This window comes from Gallus gallus, chromosome 5 (assembly GCF_016699485.2).
Source record: "Gallus gallus isolate bGalGal1 chromosome 5, bGalGal1.mat.broiler.GRCg7b, whole genome shotgun sequence".
Lineage (NCBI taxonomy): Eukaryota > Metazoa > Chordata > Aves > Galliformes > Phasianidae > Gallus > Gallus gallus.
The window spans coordinates 26,169,519-26,184,394 of record NC_052536.1 but is presented as its reverse complement, the minus strand read 5'-3'; the positions used below and the strand labels follow the sequence as shown (position 1 = coordinate 26,184,394).

The following is a 14,876-nucleotide window of genomic DNA, read 5'->3' as shown; positions in this document are numbered from 1 at the left end:
CGCCAACCACCAGACCAGGCTGCCCAGAGCCACATCCAGCCTGGCCTTGAATGCCTCCAGGGATGGGGCATCCACAGCCTCCTTGGGCAACCTGTTCCAGTGCATCACCACCCTCTGTGTGAGAAACTTCTTCCTAATATGTAACCTAAACCTCCCCTGTCTCAGTTTATAACCATTCTCAGTTTAAAACCAGCACCCCCCCATTACTTGCTTTTTTGACACCTGCTCAGACTTGACCTGTCATTTTCTCAGAATTAGCGATGCTGCTGAGATCATTTTCCTGCGCAGTGATGGCTGATCTGGAGCCCCTCGTTACACATGTATAATTAGGGTGGGTTTTTTTCCCCAGAAGCATTACTGTGCATTTATCAACAGTAGATTTCATCTGCCATTTTACAACCCAGTCATTCATGAGCATGAAAAACTTCTGCAGCCCTTCACAACCAACTCCTGTTTTGACAGCCCAGAACAGTATTTCATTCTCAGTAAACTTCTCACCCCACTCTTCATCCTCTTTTTCCAAATCATTTCTAAACAGCTTTAATAGAAAACCTATCTGGGACATTTTCCTCATTTGTGAAAGCGTACTGTTTATTTACACCTTTATACTTCACTGCTGCAACTACCCCATGCCTTTTATTGGAAATATCATTATAGTGGCAATTAATTACACTGCTATTCAAAATAGTTACACTGGAAAAAGTTTTAAGTGTGGACAGACAGCACAGAAATACAAACAGCACTAATCCCATTTTTAGGACTTAGCAGACAAGACACATTTGCTTCGATCAGTTTTTCTACGCTATCTTTGAAATTCCACTAAATTCAGTCTCTCACGTGCAATACGGCTTTTTTTCTATACGTATCACTGCTTCAGAGTTCATCAAGCCATTCCAGAGCCAATTGCTGATAAAATCCTCATCTGGATTCAAGATATTAACGAAGTCTAACTCCTCAAGTCTCTGGCACCAAGGCAACGTGTTGTCATAAATCCATAGGAAACCAGCTTTCATTAGTGCCCTTGGCCATGGAACTAATTGTTTGCTCTGCACTGGGCACCTGCTCATGGCTGTGGGCAGCAAGAAAGTCATCAGCATTTTAACGTTCTTCCTTTGCTGTGCTTTACTTGGGTTTTGTCTTGGGATTATGAGATGCCAGGGAGGTAAAACAGCGACTCAGAAGAAAACAGCTGCCAGAAGCAGGGGCTCCTGTTTCTTACTTTGAGCTGCGTGTACCGCGTAGAGTTAAAAAATAGTGCTTAGAATAATGTAAAGCAGAAATCTGTTGCGTTCCTTCAGAATTACCCGAGCTTGCTTTAATAGATGCTGGATTAATTGCGTGCTGTCTGAGAGCTTTTGTTCCTCTGTGGAGTGGCTGTGGTCTGTGCCACAGAGGTGAATGCTACTCTACTGTATGGCAAATTTGACATTGAAGGGCTCTTTGTAGGAATAGGACTGCCATTCTCCTCCATTGTTCCTTTGATTAAACAGTGCCAGCAAAAGAGACAGTTTTGATGGTTGTTTTCGTATTACGGGCATCTGGCTACTAAGAACTGGGCTGAGATCACCACATCACAAGCCGCTGTAGAGATCTGTTTGTGCACTCTGATCCCACAGCGATGTGATCCAGATGACTATTTGGACACACACATTTCATAAGGGAGAAAGACAAACAGTTTCTGGGATGCGGTGAGTTGTGCACAGCCATTCTCTGATGCCACTCTTCCAGTGCCCTGACCCACAGCTCCCCGGTACTCCTGAAGCAACTCAGGAAAGAGAACGCTTTTCCTCCTTTTACATCAACATACTTCACAGTGGACTCATTCATTAACTCCCCCCAGTCACCAGCCCTTTTGTAGCTCCTCACTCGATGAATCACCGCTTAGCAATGGCTCGGCATTCCCTCTGACACTTGGGGCTTGCCCAGCCTGGCCCTCACCCTCAGGCACTGCATTAGTCCATAACAGATACCGGACTAGGTGGCAGACATCTGCTTTGCTGAATAAGCTTCAACATGCAGAGCCCCCTCTACAGAGTTTGACCACCTCATTTGCACCAAAGCAAGAAGGGAGGATCTCAGAAAGAGCGCTCTCCCTTCTCTTTCACACATCTGTTTGAACATGCAGCAAAGGATACGGGAATGTTTTTCCTTGAACTTTTAATTGAAGTGCTTTAATATAAAAAAAAAAAAAAAAGTACATACAAGTTCTAAACTCCTGTTTTCTGCAATCGTTTACACTTTTTCTAAATTTCAACAGAATATTAGTTATGTAGGTAGTCAACACGGCTAACAAACTACAGTACAAGTTACTAATAACAGTACAAGATGCTTGGAGTACATTCTTGCAAATGTGTGTGAATACCAAAGAAATCCTGCAAAGCTGAGAGGTTCCCACACATGTTGCCCTCTCCTCTCCAACACCCATAGGATTTCCCTCATGGGTTTCCTAACTGCCAAAACACAGAAGGGCTGATCCTTGGCAGGTGCAACATCATTAGCCACAGAGCATCATCAGTTGAATGAGTGAAGGGTGGGACTCACTCTGTGCTCAGATGCACACTTTCAGGCCGGGGAGAAACACCATGCACGTCTTTGTGCATGACAAAGTGATGGACCTCCTTGGTTACAGCATTGAGTTATGTATTTTTCTGAGGGTTTCAAAATGGATCTGTTTCTGCTGGAAGAAATCAGATCAGGACAGCTTAAGAACAATCGAGAGCACCCTGCATTCTCAGTCATTCTGTGCAAAGCTGTGCAAATCTTCCTCAAAAAGCATCGAATCTGAAGAGTAAGAGCCCACCCCACCACCTCTCCTCCCCCACAAAAGGCTTGCAAAGCTATCAAGCACTTAAGAAAATGGAGTGTGAGATAAAAGGAGCAAAGGTCCTCCACACAAGCCATATCAAAACAAATCTCTACATACACACATTGTAACAATACAGTCACTTCAGATTTCAAAAGAAAGGTTCACACTTTACAAAGGAGGGAAAGAGAAAAATAACACAAGAAGCTGTCCTTATGATTATGTACTGGTTCCTAAACCTGTAACCTTAGCCTGTGGCCACCAAAAATGAATACCAAGTAGCATAGCTTAAACCCCAATGAGGCCTCAGTGGGGTAGCAACAGGTGACCTGGAGGTAGCATACTTAGCCGAAAAGCAATCTGAACGAAATGACAAGCATTTTTATCCTATTCTTGTACATTTACATGATTGAAGACATCGCGACAAATGTGCTACGGTGACGTGTCTCTGAAGCCCTACAAGCCCACCTCCTTGCCACCCCAGCATCAGTCACAGAAGGCTTTTTTTCTCAGAAGCAAGAGTGATATCTGGAGTATTTGTCAGACAGAAAGCCTTATTTTCTCACTCAGTCGTTCTGGCTTGCATCTGTGCTTACTGTGTGACAAACAGGACAACCAGCTTCATCTGAGACTGCCAGATTTTTCTCACAAGCACTGATATAAAATCTCCTTGTCACTATCGCCCTGAAGACTGATACTTCAATGGCACACTTCAGTCAGCAGCATCCCAGAACCCCTCCCATCTATTTGCTGACTGGTATTAGATTATTCTGGTGGGAAGCTGTGGAAGTTGGCAAGCCCTTGTCAAGGCTGGCTTCTCAATTCATCAGCACATTACAAAAAGACTGAACACTGGTGACTCCAGCTTGGAGCAAGGACACCAAAGTCAGTTTCTTTTATGCAGCAAAAAGGACAAAGATCTATTCAGGGGACATAGAGATGGCATATTGAGAAGACATGATGGCGGCTCAGAGTTAGAAAACTTCCTCAGCTGTACTGCCTTTTCACTAACTGATTTTCTATTCATATCAAGTGAAGTATTCCTAGTTTTCTCCAGCCATCTTATCTTGACACCACAGTCAACGCGTTACAAAAGTCACTATGATGCAGTCACTCAATGTACACTTGTGTCATTTATGTCATGTATGGGTAGGGGTATGTACAGCCAGGAGGCAGAGCAGGTTCCAGCCCCCACCTTGCTCTTTCCACAAGGGAAAGCCGATCCCAGTTAGGTGAGACAGAGATAACCTAGAGCATTTCCAATATTTAAAAGAAGGCTTCGAGTGTACTAACAACAGATAAAAACCTCAAAAGCTGAACAGCAGGAATGGACATTAATAGAACAGCTCCTGCTTTGCAGTCAACTAACTCAGGTGCTCTAAAACGTGTCTCAGCTTAAATCATTTTATCTTGCAGACCGTGCAGAAGAAAGAGGTGCTGTGCCTGCAGGGAATCATTGTGCTCTCTCAATATTGCCTAGAAGTTACCCGGTCTGTCTGCTCTTCCCTTGCCCACTCTCTTTATAACAACAGCTCTTTTGCTTCAATGGCTAGCTGGTTAGACAAGACTATTTAATTTCGAACAAACTCCAAGGTCAAGGTATTAGAAGACTGGAAATAGATACCCTGCTACTTCTCAAACAAACAATGCATTGTACACTTAGTGCTTCTCTGAATCGTCCTTCCACAGAGCATAGCATCATGAGGGCAAGATTTCCATCAATCCTGAGCTGGCACCACCAGCTCTAAGAATTAAAATGTAAATCAGGCCTCCTTCCACAGCCTTTCACTCCCCTGCTAAAATCACTCTCTGCTGCCCAGAGAAGCCAGTTCTTTCTGAACATCTGTGTGAGACAGACATTTCTGTGCAAGGACCCCCAGGGTATTCAATCGCTCTCACACTGGTGAGACACCAGCCATCAGGAATATTTCTTGACCACTTTGCGTATTTATTTCTTAAATTACATGTAAACTAAAATAGAAAGAGATTGTATCCCATAGCCAAACTTAATTATTAGACTAGTAAGGACAATAGGAATGTACTTACTTTCTCAGAAGTTCTTCAGAAATCAAATTGGGATTCTCATGTTGCAGGACGTTTTTTCATCTTCACTCTGCATTAAGTTTTAGACCATGGCTGTTGCGCGTTTCACTGACCCTTTGCTGAAAGGGATTCGCACAGGAAACAAACCTTGATGATTTCATCACCACAGTACTGAGAATGGATAAGAGTCACGTCCCACTTGGTAAATCTATGGCATACCCCAGTTGTGCCGTGGTCATGGGTAAGAGAATCCCTGAAGACTGAAAGAGCCTCTCAGGAACACTTGTCAGACAACCTCATCTTCAGGTCACTTTGGATCTCCAATGATCTTCCTAAAACACCTTCAGTTTTTGCAGAGGGCTTTCAGGAGCACAGATAGAAATGGGTCATACAGTGTCCTGATACAGACCATGACTCCACTCACTGTGACAAGAAGCAGGATGGGAAGAGCCCAGCTGGACACCAGAGCTCAAAGCTAGACATTCTATAAATACCTTTTTCCTGAGGAGATTTGATAGCAAAAATCAATAAGGTATCACAAAAAAAAAAAAAAAAAAAAAAAAAAAAAAAAAAAAAGCCCTCCAGTTCTTTCTTGAAGCCATTCTTAAGGATAAGCCAGAACCAGATAAAGGAGCAAGTCTTTCATGTCAGAACATAGTTCTGGGATGTTTTGCCCCCAAATTGAATTAATCTTAAAAGAAGGGAAGTAACCTAAAAGCCCTTAACAGCCTATTTTTAAATGAGAGGATGTTTTTCATTTAATTCTCGATAACACAATAATTTGAAAATAACTGAGGAAACCATGTAATCCCAGATGGTCTGTGCTCTGTGTGCTGTTGTGAAGCTGCTATGACTCCACCGCATTAAAAAAAGACATACATTATTCTGTAGCAATTGTCCGTGACACTGAGGCTTACAACATAAATATTGCAATACCTCATCCAGTTTCTGTATGACACACCATGTTTTATTGCAGTAATGTCTCATAATAGATGAAGGTGCTGCAGGGTCCTGTTTGGCCAATTGCTATAGGACCCTGGAGTGCACTTCCATAAGGAGGGAATATCTCCCACAGGAAGGGAGTTAAGACAAGGTCTGGATGTCAGGAGAACTGACTAAAGGCTTCACACGCAATGCTGGGCAAATCCCTTCTGTGACTTTTTCCTCCCAGCCCCTCCAAGACAGGGAGGTTCGTTCCCTCTTTGCAGATAGCACTGGATGCAAGGTAATGGAGCACAGCCCTGCTACACACAGCAGAATGCCTCTAAATCAAGAAGCCAGTGTTTTTCACCGACGTGACAGATTGAAAAATGCTTCTGGTACTTCCATGAGTGGGTTACTAAGCAACACTTTGGCTTCCAGGGAGTAGCCGTGCTGGATGTGATCTCATGCGCCGGCAGCCTGACCGCATCCCCAGCTGGAGCAGTGGGAAGGCGGGCACGTGTGCTGGCAGTGAAGCCGTGTGGCTCCCATGGCTGCCAAACAAGCTCTCTTCAGACCTGCAGTGGCCACAAAGGTGCTACGGACCACTCATGGAGTGGCTAAAAGCAAGGACCATGCCATGATGTGCAGCCAGGAGGGAAGTCGTGCTTAGGAGGTTATGTCCCACTTGGTAAATCTATGGCATATCCTAGTCATGCCAACTCCCCTTCAGCCTCAGAGCAAACAGAGCTGAAGAAGACAGGCTCCAGGGACAGATGCTAACAACATGGGCTGGGGAAGATTTCCACGTGAGGAGAAAGAACAAAAGGACTGGAACAGATTAGAAATGCGGCAGGGAGGTGAGCTCAGAGCTAAGTGAGGTCTGATGCAGTAGAAAAACATGTACTGCAGGTAGAAGTTGTTTACAGAAAATCAAAATGTAGTACACTGGAAACTGAACAATAAAGTCCAAACTCCATCAAGTCAAGGAGAAATTCAGGCTGGTTGCTGACTGCTCTGTAATGTCTGCTGAGATGTCTCACTTCACTTTGAAGTCTATGACATGGCATCACCAGAACCAGACTGAACCAGAACTAGATCAGACTCATTTGGGGCCAAAACACCTATTTTCTTGTGTGCGTTGGGTGTACTCAACTAGTAAGAACTGCACATTTTTAAATAAAGACTAAGGACCCATACTACTTAGGCTGAGCCTTCTGAAGACACCTGACCAGCCTCTAGGCTTGAAGTCAATCAAAGAATGTTGATTGAGAGAAGCTGAGAAGTTCGTCTATCTTTTAGTGAATTTGTACTTTTTCATGCGTCAATAAATCATGGTCCATATATGACAGTGATTATACTATAAGGGGTCATTTTTGCCTTATTTTGTTAGAATGCTGACACACCTTTGGCATTTCTCCCTCCTCCTTCTTCTGTTTCAAGGTCAGTAACACCTACTATAGGACTTTGGATCAATTCCTGTTAGGTGAGCCATATTTATGGTAAATAACATAAGTATGGTGCACAAACATGGTGCCAATATGTACAACTTAAAATCTCCTTCTAATTAAAATTAAATACTATAGCATCACACAGCAAGGCGCTATCAATGTATTCATGTGGTTGCCACTATTTTGAGATCATTTCTTGAGCATTTCAAAAGTGCGTTAAAAAGCTGATAATATCATTTTATCTGAGAGACACATTACGATGTCACAGATTTATCCTCCTCCTTTCCCCCCTTATAATTAATGGGGACAATGTCCCACTGTCAAATGGAAGTTCAACAGCAAAGATCTTAATTCACCCACTTCTCATCGATGTTTCTCTTTGCAACCACTTCTAGTGAAAGAAAAAATAAACGGCATCAGAAATGGCAGATAAGGAACAGGTGAAATAATAGTTTAACATGTACAGAAACTTCTGATTCTTAGGTGATCTGACTATCAGCGCAGATGACAATTTACTTGAATGCTTTTGAGTCTCTCTTACATCCGCAATTCAATGAGACAGATTATTCCTGGACCTGTCCCCATTACTGTTGACCCAAGCTATGGTGCTGGAAGAAAGTCAGAGTAAACTGGAGGGAGGGCTGTTGATCTCTGCTGCAGCACGAAAAGGCAATGCCATCAAGGTAAAGATGGAACATTTCTTCCTGCATTTTTAAAGAACATTTTATGACTACAAAAGAGTCTAAAAGAATGACTGTGTGACCTTAATGCAGAATTGAGATTCAGTCAGCATGTGAGTTTGATTCCCTGCAATGATCAAGGGCTTGCTGAACACTTCTAAAGGGAGAGGTGAAAGTTGGTGGTTTAGACTGAACCTCTCCCTATTTCTGAGTCATTCTAGACCCTTCAGATCAGCTTTGGTACACACTTTCTCTGAAATCCAGGGAGAAGAAAAACACTAGGATGAACAATGAAGGATATTCCATAACGAAGGTCAAAGGAGAGAACATGGAAATTTCTCATGCCCTTATTACAGCCTCCCCAAAAGGATTCAGGGGCACTTTCCTTGTATTATATTCCTAAGAAGTCTAGGAAAGAAGGGTATATTGGGCACAACATCCACATCTTTTCCTTTGATTCTGAGCAGCTACTTCCCAATTAAGGTTGCTGGCAAAATCTGCACTGCCGGTGCATAGTGAACGTCAAAATGCAGCTCTTACCTGTCACCTGGGCTGTGACCCAACACACGTGCTCCGGCACAGTTCTTGAGATGGTGGTGGTGGTGGTCTGCCTTTCTGGCATGCATCGCTTTAAAATCCTGAGGAATTTAAGGAAATCCGTATCCTGATTTTCAAGATTGTAAGTACATGGTTCTCTGATGAGAATTAGCACTTTCGAAGATTGATACAGCCACAGCAGGAAGAGTCATTTCCAAGAAGACAGAACCCCACACTAAGCTATCTCATGCACAGGTGAGACAGATGCTAGCAAAGACCCTTCTAGACTGCCAAAGGAGGAGCTCTCTCCCAGCCAACTAGGCCATTCCTTCAAGATGTGGAGAGATTACCATGAAATTGGCTTGTACTTTATCACTCAGAATATGAAGACTCAAAGCTGCCCTTCCCTTGCCCTGGCTCCTGAGAAACGGGGAGAGAGGGAAAGTTTCCCGAGGCACTGTGGAAGTGAAATTTATGGTCTGAAAAGAACACACCAGTACCTGAAAAATCAGCATGAAGGGCTTCATTGTTAACTTTATGCATGCACAGGGGGTAAGCTGATCTGGAAATTGTAGTTTCCTCATTTCAAAACAACAGAAACAATGTTTATTCTAAACGCACAAGTGAATGCTGTAATAATACTTTGCATTTTCACTCAGTGTGGCAGAAATGTATCGCAAACATTAATGAGCTATTAGCTTGAGTCCCCATCAGCAAAACACGTGATGTTCTCGCTAACCTTTATGTAAGAAAGGAGTAAACCCCACCAAGTCCCCCCTTCCCTGTCTCCGCAGTGTGGCTGCTGTTTGCCATTCCTGCAGACACTCCGCTGAGTGCTTTGATGTGGGTGAAGGTGAGACTCCCCAACCTCTCCAGCAGTTCAGATGGAACACAGGACTTTCAGCCCCGCTCCTCCACCCAGAGGAGAGCTGCAAACCCTTTTCTGTATGAAAACAGAAGATCTGCAGATTCAATCCAAAGTTGGGGACCATTTCTCTGCCTGCCTGGCTTCAGAGCCACCACTGCAGCCCCAAAGCAGCTCCTCTCCCCAGCCACCATGGGCACACGTGGGGCAGTCCTGCACACATAGCTATGGGAGAAAGCCAGAACCAAGTGACAGTTTCACACAATGCAGTCTGAATTGTTCATTCCTTGGAAAAGCCTGTCATAGCTGGCACCAACGCAGCTGCCATTGTGGCCGTGACAGATGTATTGCACTATTTACTGCATCCATAAAGTTGATTTTCTGTAAGTGACTTTTCTTAGGTCACCCAAAACAGGTTAAAATGAGAATGATTTCATGAATATGCTAAACTAACGTATTTGAAGTCTGTTATCCAGAGACAGCTTTATTTAAATACCTCCCCTTGACCAGTAAACATCTGTTTTTATAATAAGGACAGGAAGAACAATTACATCATCTAGTCTAGCTTCCTCTCCAGCACAAACCTTCTTCAGTCTGACATTCCCGTTTAACTAAAATTGTGTTTAATTAAAATACGTCTCTTGGGAACAGTCCCAGTCTTGATTTGAAGACTTTGAGGGATGCAGAATCTACCACCGTCTGTCCTAATTTGTGCTAATATACAGCTTGCCTTGCCTACACAGAGAGCTTCAAAACACGTCAGAGTTTGATCACCTCGAGGGCTGGCGACAAGTTCTCACACGGAGTGTGAATCCCACCATGCAGGAGAGCTGGTACAGGGATGATATACCAAGTCCATCACTGGTTAAAAACCAGACAAGCAAAAAAGAGACATTCCAGCTGTCTCCAGAGCAGATAAGGAGCACAGCACCTTGAATTTTGTCTCAGTTCAGATTGTCTTGATTAAATGGAAACCCAATATGCCTTTGTCTAGCAGCTTTCCCTGCCCACTTGGCTTTGTTAGCTCGCAGGTGAAATGTCCCCTTGCTGCCCTGCCCACTGCACCACAAACATTTACCTAATGAATTGGTTCATTTTATAAAGCTGAAAGGAACCACCTGCCCAACCCACCACACCCTGCCACTTTCAACAACAGGCATTTGCTCCGTGGGCAGCATTGCACATCCTGCCTCAAGAAGAAAGAAATCTCACAGAGCCAGGGTCCTCAGACTGCTTGCTGCTCGCACATCAGTCACATGCTAGTTCAGGACGTGCCTGGTTTTGTCAAAGCAGTTCACCCCGATGTCCATATAGGAATAGTACACTGATGGCAGGGAAGTGGTTCTCTGAGGTTCTGAACTTCTTGACTGTGCTGTCACCTCCCCAAATCTTGATAAAGCAGGTACAGTATCAAACATTTGGGAGCTCGATTAGTATTTCTGAAGTGCACCAAGATGTACAGTTCTGAAAGCATGCTAACAACATCCCTGGGAGGAATTTACCAGCCTCTTTTCTAGGAGGGAGCTCAAGAAGCAGGGAGCATGCAGCTGGAGTATGTCCTCAGCATGGGACAGCTGGCATCTCATTTGCTGCTGAGAGTTACCTGGTGCTTCCTGGCTACGTTACAGCATGGAGCTGATGAGATCACCATGGATAAGTTCCCTCTTTCACTGAGCTCTGACAACATTGTGCTGCAGAAGATCTAGCAATCCACCCTTCCATCATACCTTGTTAATGGTGAAACTTCAGCAGTGCCACTGAGAAATATTTACAAACATGAACGATAGCATTAACAGTGGTGTGGGAGAAAAAAGTGGTCCATGGTATTCATAAAATGGCAAAACAAGAGAGCAGGTGTGCATGAAAAGCACAGTTCATTGGTCAGTGTCTCCATTTCAGGGACAGAACACTGACTTTCTGCATCGGTCACTCCCACCAACATCACACAAAGGACTACCAGGTGCTTAGATACAAAGCCACTGCTGTATGCCTACATGTAGGCTAAAGCAATATGTAATTTTCTACTTCCATCCCAAGGTCAACGCAAATACTAGCAAATGTGAAGGCAACAACCCCCTGTAATGGAGCTCACTAAGCCCAGCAGCCCAGGCAGCTGAGCACCAACTCGAACACCAGAAGCCACCTCTGCTGCTCCCATCATCAGCTCCATCACAGAATTTCCATCCAGCACTCACACTCCCAGTTCCTGTCTCTCTTGCCACTACACTCATTTTATATGATACAGTCAAGCAGCGTCTCTGCCAAGCACATACTTGCCCTCCTAGTCAGAGAAGCAGCATGAACTGTGCAGTGGTCCCAAAGTGTCAGATCAGCAGATAGATGCCAAAGCTCCTGCAGAGGAGCCGTGGCCCTCAGGTACTCCCCATGCTCGGGGCAGATCCCCTGTCCATGGCTCACTCCATGCTGTCCTGCATCCAGGATCACGCACTACCACCAGGACATGTCCTCAGGGCCAGCCATCAGACTGGGAGACAGAAGCCCAGCAGTGAGAATGGGACCACAGGGGTGGGCAGTTCCTTGGATCAGGAGGAGGAAGCTTCATTTGACATTTGTTCTACAGCTTTGTCCAGAGAGGTACCAGGTACCTCATGCAGGTAGGTCCTACACCTGATGCTCAAATATCTTTATACTCTTGGCTCGCCCAGGACTGTCACACAGAAAGTTAATGTATTGAATGAATATCACAGGTAGCCATTGTGGCCGCTCCTGGAGGAATTTGGTCCAATACAACTAGGATAAACACTTCCTAAACCCCTTTTCTAACAGGCTAAAGTACTCCCACTGCAGTCTGAGATGACATCGTGAGAGCACGTGGGAGAATCCAACAGCTGGCACGACTACTGTAAGCTGAACAAAACACTAAAGGTGAACAACCTATCTAAATAATGAGGAAAAGTGCGTCAGGTCAGTACAGTTCATTCTAACTAAGTGTAATTAGCAGGAGAAGAAAGAAAAATTAGTTCACTGCTACTCTTTCACAGTGTCCTTTCGGGGACATTTCATTTTGCAGAAAAGTTTCAACCAGAATAAATATCCCAAATATAACCTTCAGTGCTCTTACCTACTTGTACAGGCAACTCAAATCGCGTGTTGCTTGGGACTCTCGTAAATGTATACCTTAATCCCACTTTAATCTATGCATAGAAAGAAATGTAAATCACACCCACGAAAATGGTCATTCTGGGCTACTTGGCTGTTTGGGGAGTTGCATGTTTTTAACCTTAAAAGATGCATCGGGTAAAAATGCTTCAATGTACTCACTTGTCCTCCTGGTGACGTCTTAAGTTAATCAAAGGGACTCAGCTGTGAAAATACTTCTTCAACTGATGCTCTCGCCTAACGCTTCCCCGTTTCACATGCAGAGGTTTGTCTGCACAAAGTACAACTACTCCTATTTAAATTTTAAAACAACCATGAACATCTTTCTTTTCATATTAGGTTCCAGTAAATGATCCCCTTCACCGGAGCTTGAGGAGGCTTCTGCCAAAAATGCGGCTATGGAGAATTTGAAAATTCAACAAATCTTGATAGCTATTTTGATTTAAAAAAAAAAGCAGTACAACTCTGGAGAAGCTGGAGGTTCTGATTGGGCAATTCCCAAAATAAAATGTCGGCTTTCAATTGCAGAATATTTTAGTTTAGAAATCTGAAAAAAAAATCATCACAAGTGCTTCATGTGACCCTATGCCAACACTGCTCCTATTTTCGGCTTACTTTAGATGGCTCAGAAAACTGGAAGCCCTATTTTCTACCATCAACTTAAAACGACAGCTTTCGTTCATTCAGTTTTCTGAGCTGGACAGGCAGTCCGTTACATGCAGAACCACTCCCCCTTTTTTTTTTTTTTTTCAGTAAAAATAAAATGATGCATCTGAACTGCATGATAGCACTGGAGTGGGACGATGTGCCTGAATATCCAAAAATACCAAACGCAGCATTTAAGCGTCTGTGTATGTTCATACTGGCAGTGCTCTTCCTTCAGAAGCACTGAAACCAGATGTCTGAAGATCTGCCAAATCAAAGCATTTGATCCAAGAGAGAAAGTGTCACTCCCCCAGTTCTGATCAGTGCTGCTATCGGTGACAACACATCGTTCACTACATGGAAAGTTTTGAACTAACGCAACGCAAAGCCACCCTAAGAATACAGAGCAGTTGCAGTAAAGAGACTTCCAGGCGAGCCTTTGGGCAGTAACAGCTGGTGCTGCTTCCCACCAAAGCGCTCACCAACAAATCCTTGGGAGATTTCTTACTATTTCTCCTTCAGAAGAAAACTAAATAGAAAGCACAAGGCCACACAAAATTGACTTCTTCATAACGATATAACAACCCTCCCCCTCCTATAATGCATGTGAGCCCATAATGGTAAGCAGCAACCATGCATAGCAGTGAAGAGATTTCATCCGGAGCATCAGGAAAGTACGTGATCCTTCTAGTAGAGCCCAGGAGGTTCTGCATCAGTGACAGTGAATACCACAGATACCTCTTCCTGTACTTGAATGTCCATTCGTTTTGATGTGGGTTGTGTCTTTGTGTTCTGGATGGGAATTGTGTGCTGGTATGACAACAACAGGAGCAAAGTGTTTCTTGATTGCTGGAGCTCCTCAGGCCTGGAAGCCAAAAGCTGATGCTCTCTCTCTGAGCAGCTCCCGGCACAAATGACAACTCCAACTCCCTGCAAATGAAGAAATCCTTCTTATGACACCAAATCCAGACACTCAGACTTTATGCCAAGATTGCCTCGAATAGGATATCAGCTATTTCTGACGCTGGAATCGCCTGTATGCGTCTGGAGCTGGCTCTGTTGCCCTTGATGGCATGCACGTAGGCTCTCTACACAAGTTACAACACAGCTGGGATGTGCATTTCTGATTATCGGTATTTCATATTTTGACACATCCAATACACCACCTCCCAGTCAAACAGCAGCCTTTTTATTACCACCATTTCAAAATTCTTCCCTCCTTAGCCTCCTATTTGTCAAAGTTACAAATATTTAGCTGCTGCAGGTAGGATTCATTGTAATTATTCTTGTCTCATCCCTCATGTAAACTACAGCCATTGTGCTCAGATGTCTCCTTCTCCATTTCTATTGCTCTCTGCAGATTTAAGTTAGAGAATCAGTAATGTTAACGGACTAATCCTTCTGCTCCAAAACCAAGTGGCAAACCATAATCAGTACTTGTAAATTCAGACTGAATCCTCATCAGAGGACAAAACTGCACACCGAATGCAATATAGACCTTAAAACCCTCGCCCTTCCAAGACATAGACAGGTCAGAGAATGAAGGCTTTTTCTCCTAATCCAGTCTCCTGACAACAGACTCAGCTATTCTAGAGAGGACTTTCTCATCTGACGCTTTCCCTCTGGGATCTTGTCTTCTTAGGAAGTCTGAAGTCACTGTTCACAGGAGCTCAACCCAACTGGCTGAACTGAGGTGTCCAGTGCCATCTGGGACATCCAAAGGCACCCACGACCTGCAGAAGAGCCGTGTGTGGGAAGAGAAGGAAGAGATCAGACAAGATTGCAGAGGACATCTCAGATAACACCAGCCC

The 14,876-nt window shown here is 44.0% G+C and overlaps 1 protein-coding gene across 6 annotated transcripts in view; it reads right to left on the bottom strand.

Annotated features, from left to right (window-relative positions):
• Nucleotides 1-606: 606 nt before the first annotated feature.
• The window catches only part of DPF3 (double PHD fingers 3), a 191,807-nt gene continuing 177,537 nt past the window's right edge, over nt 607-14,876 (bottom strand). For 3 of the 6 annotated variants that reach the window (XM_040700566.2, XM_025150554.3, XM_040700567.2), the window contains one exon: nt 607-13,995. In XM_040700566.2, coding sequence (XP_040556500.1) covers nt 13,925-13,995 — 71 coding nt within the window. In that variant the 3' untranslated portion in view covers nt 607-13,924. The remainder of the gene's footprint in view (nt 13,996-14,876) is intronic. The other 3 variants (XM_015286923.4, XM_015286925.4, NM_204639.3) reach the window with 2 other exon arrangements.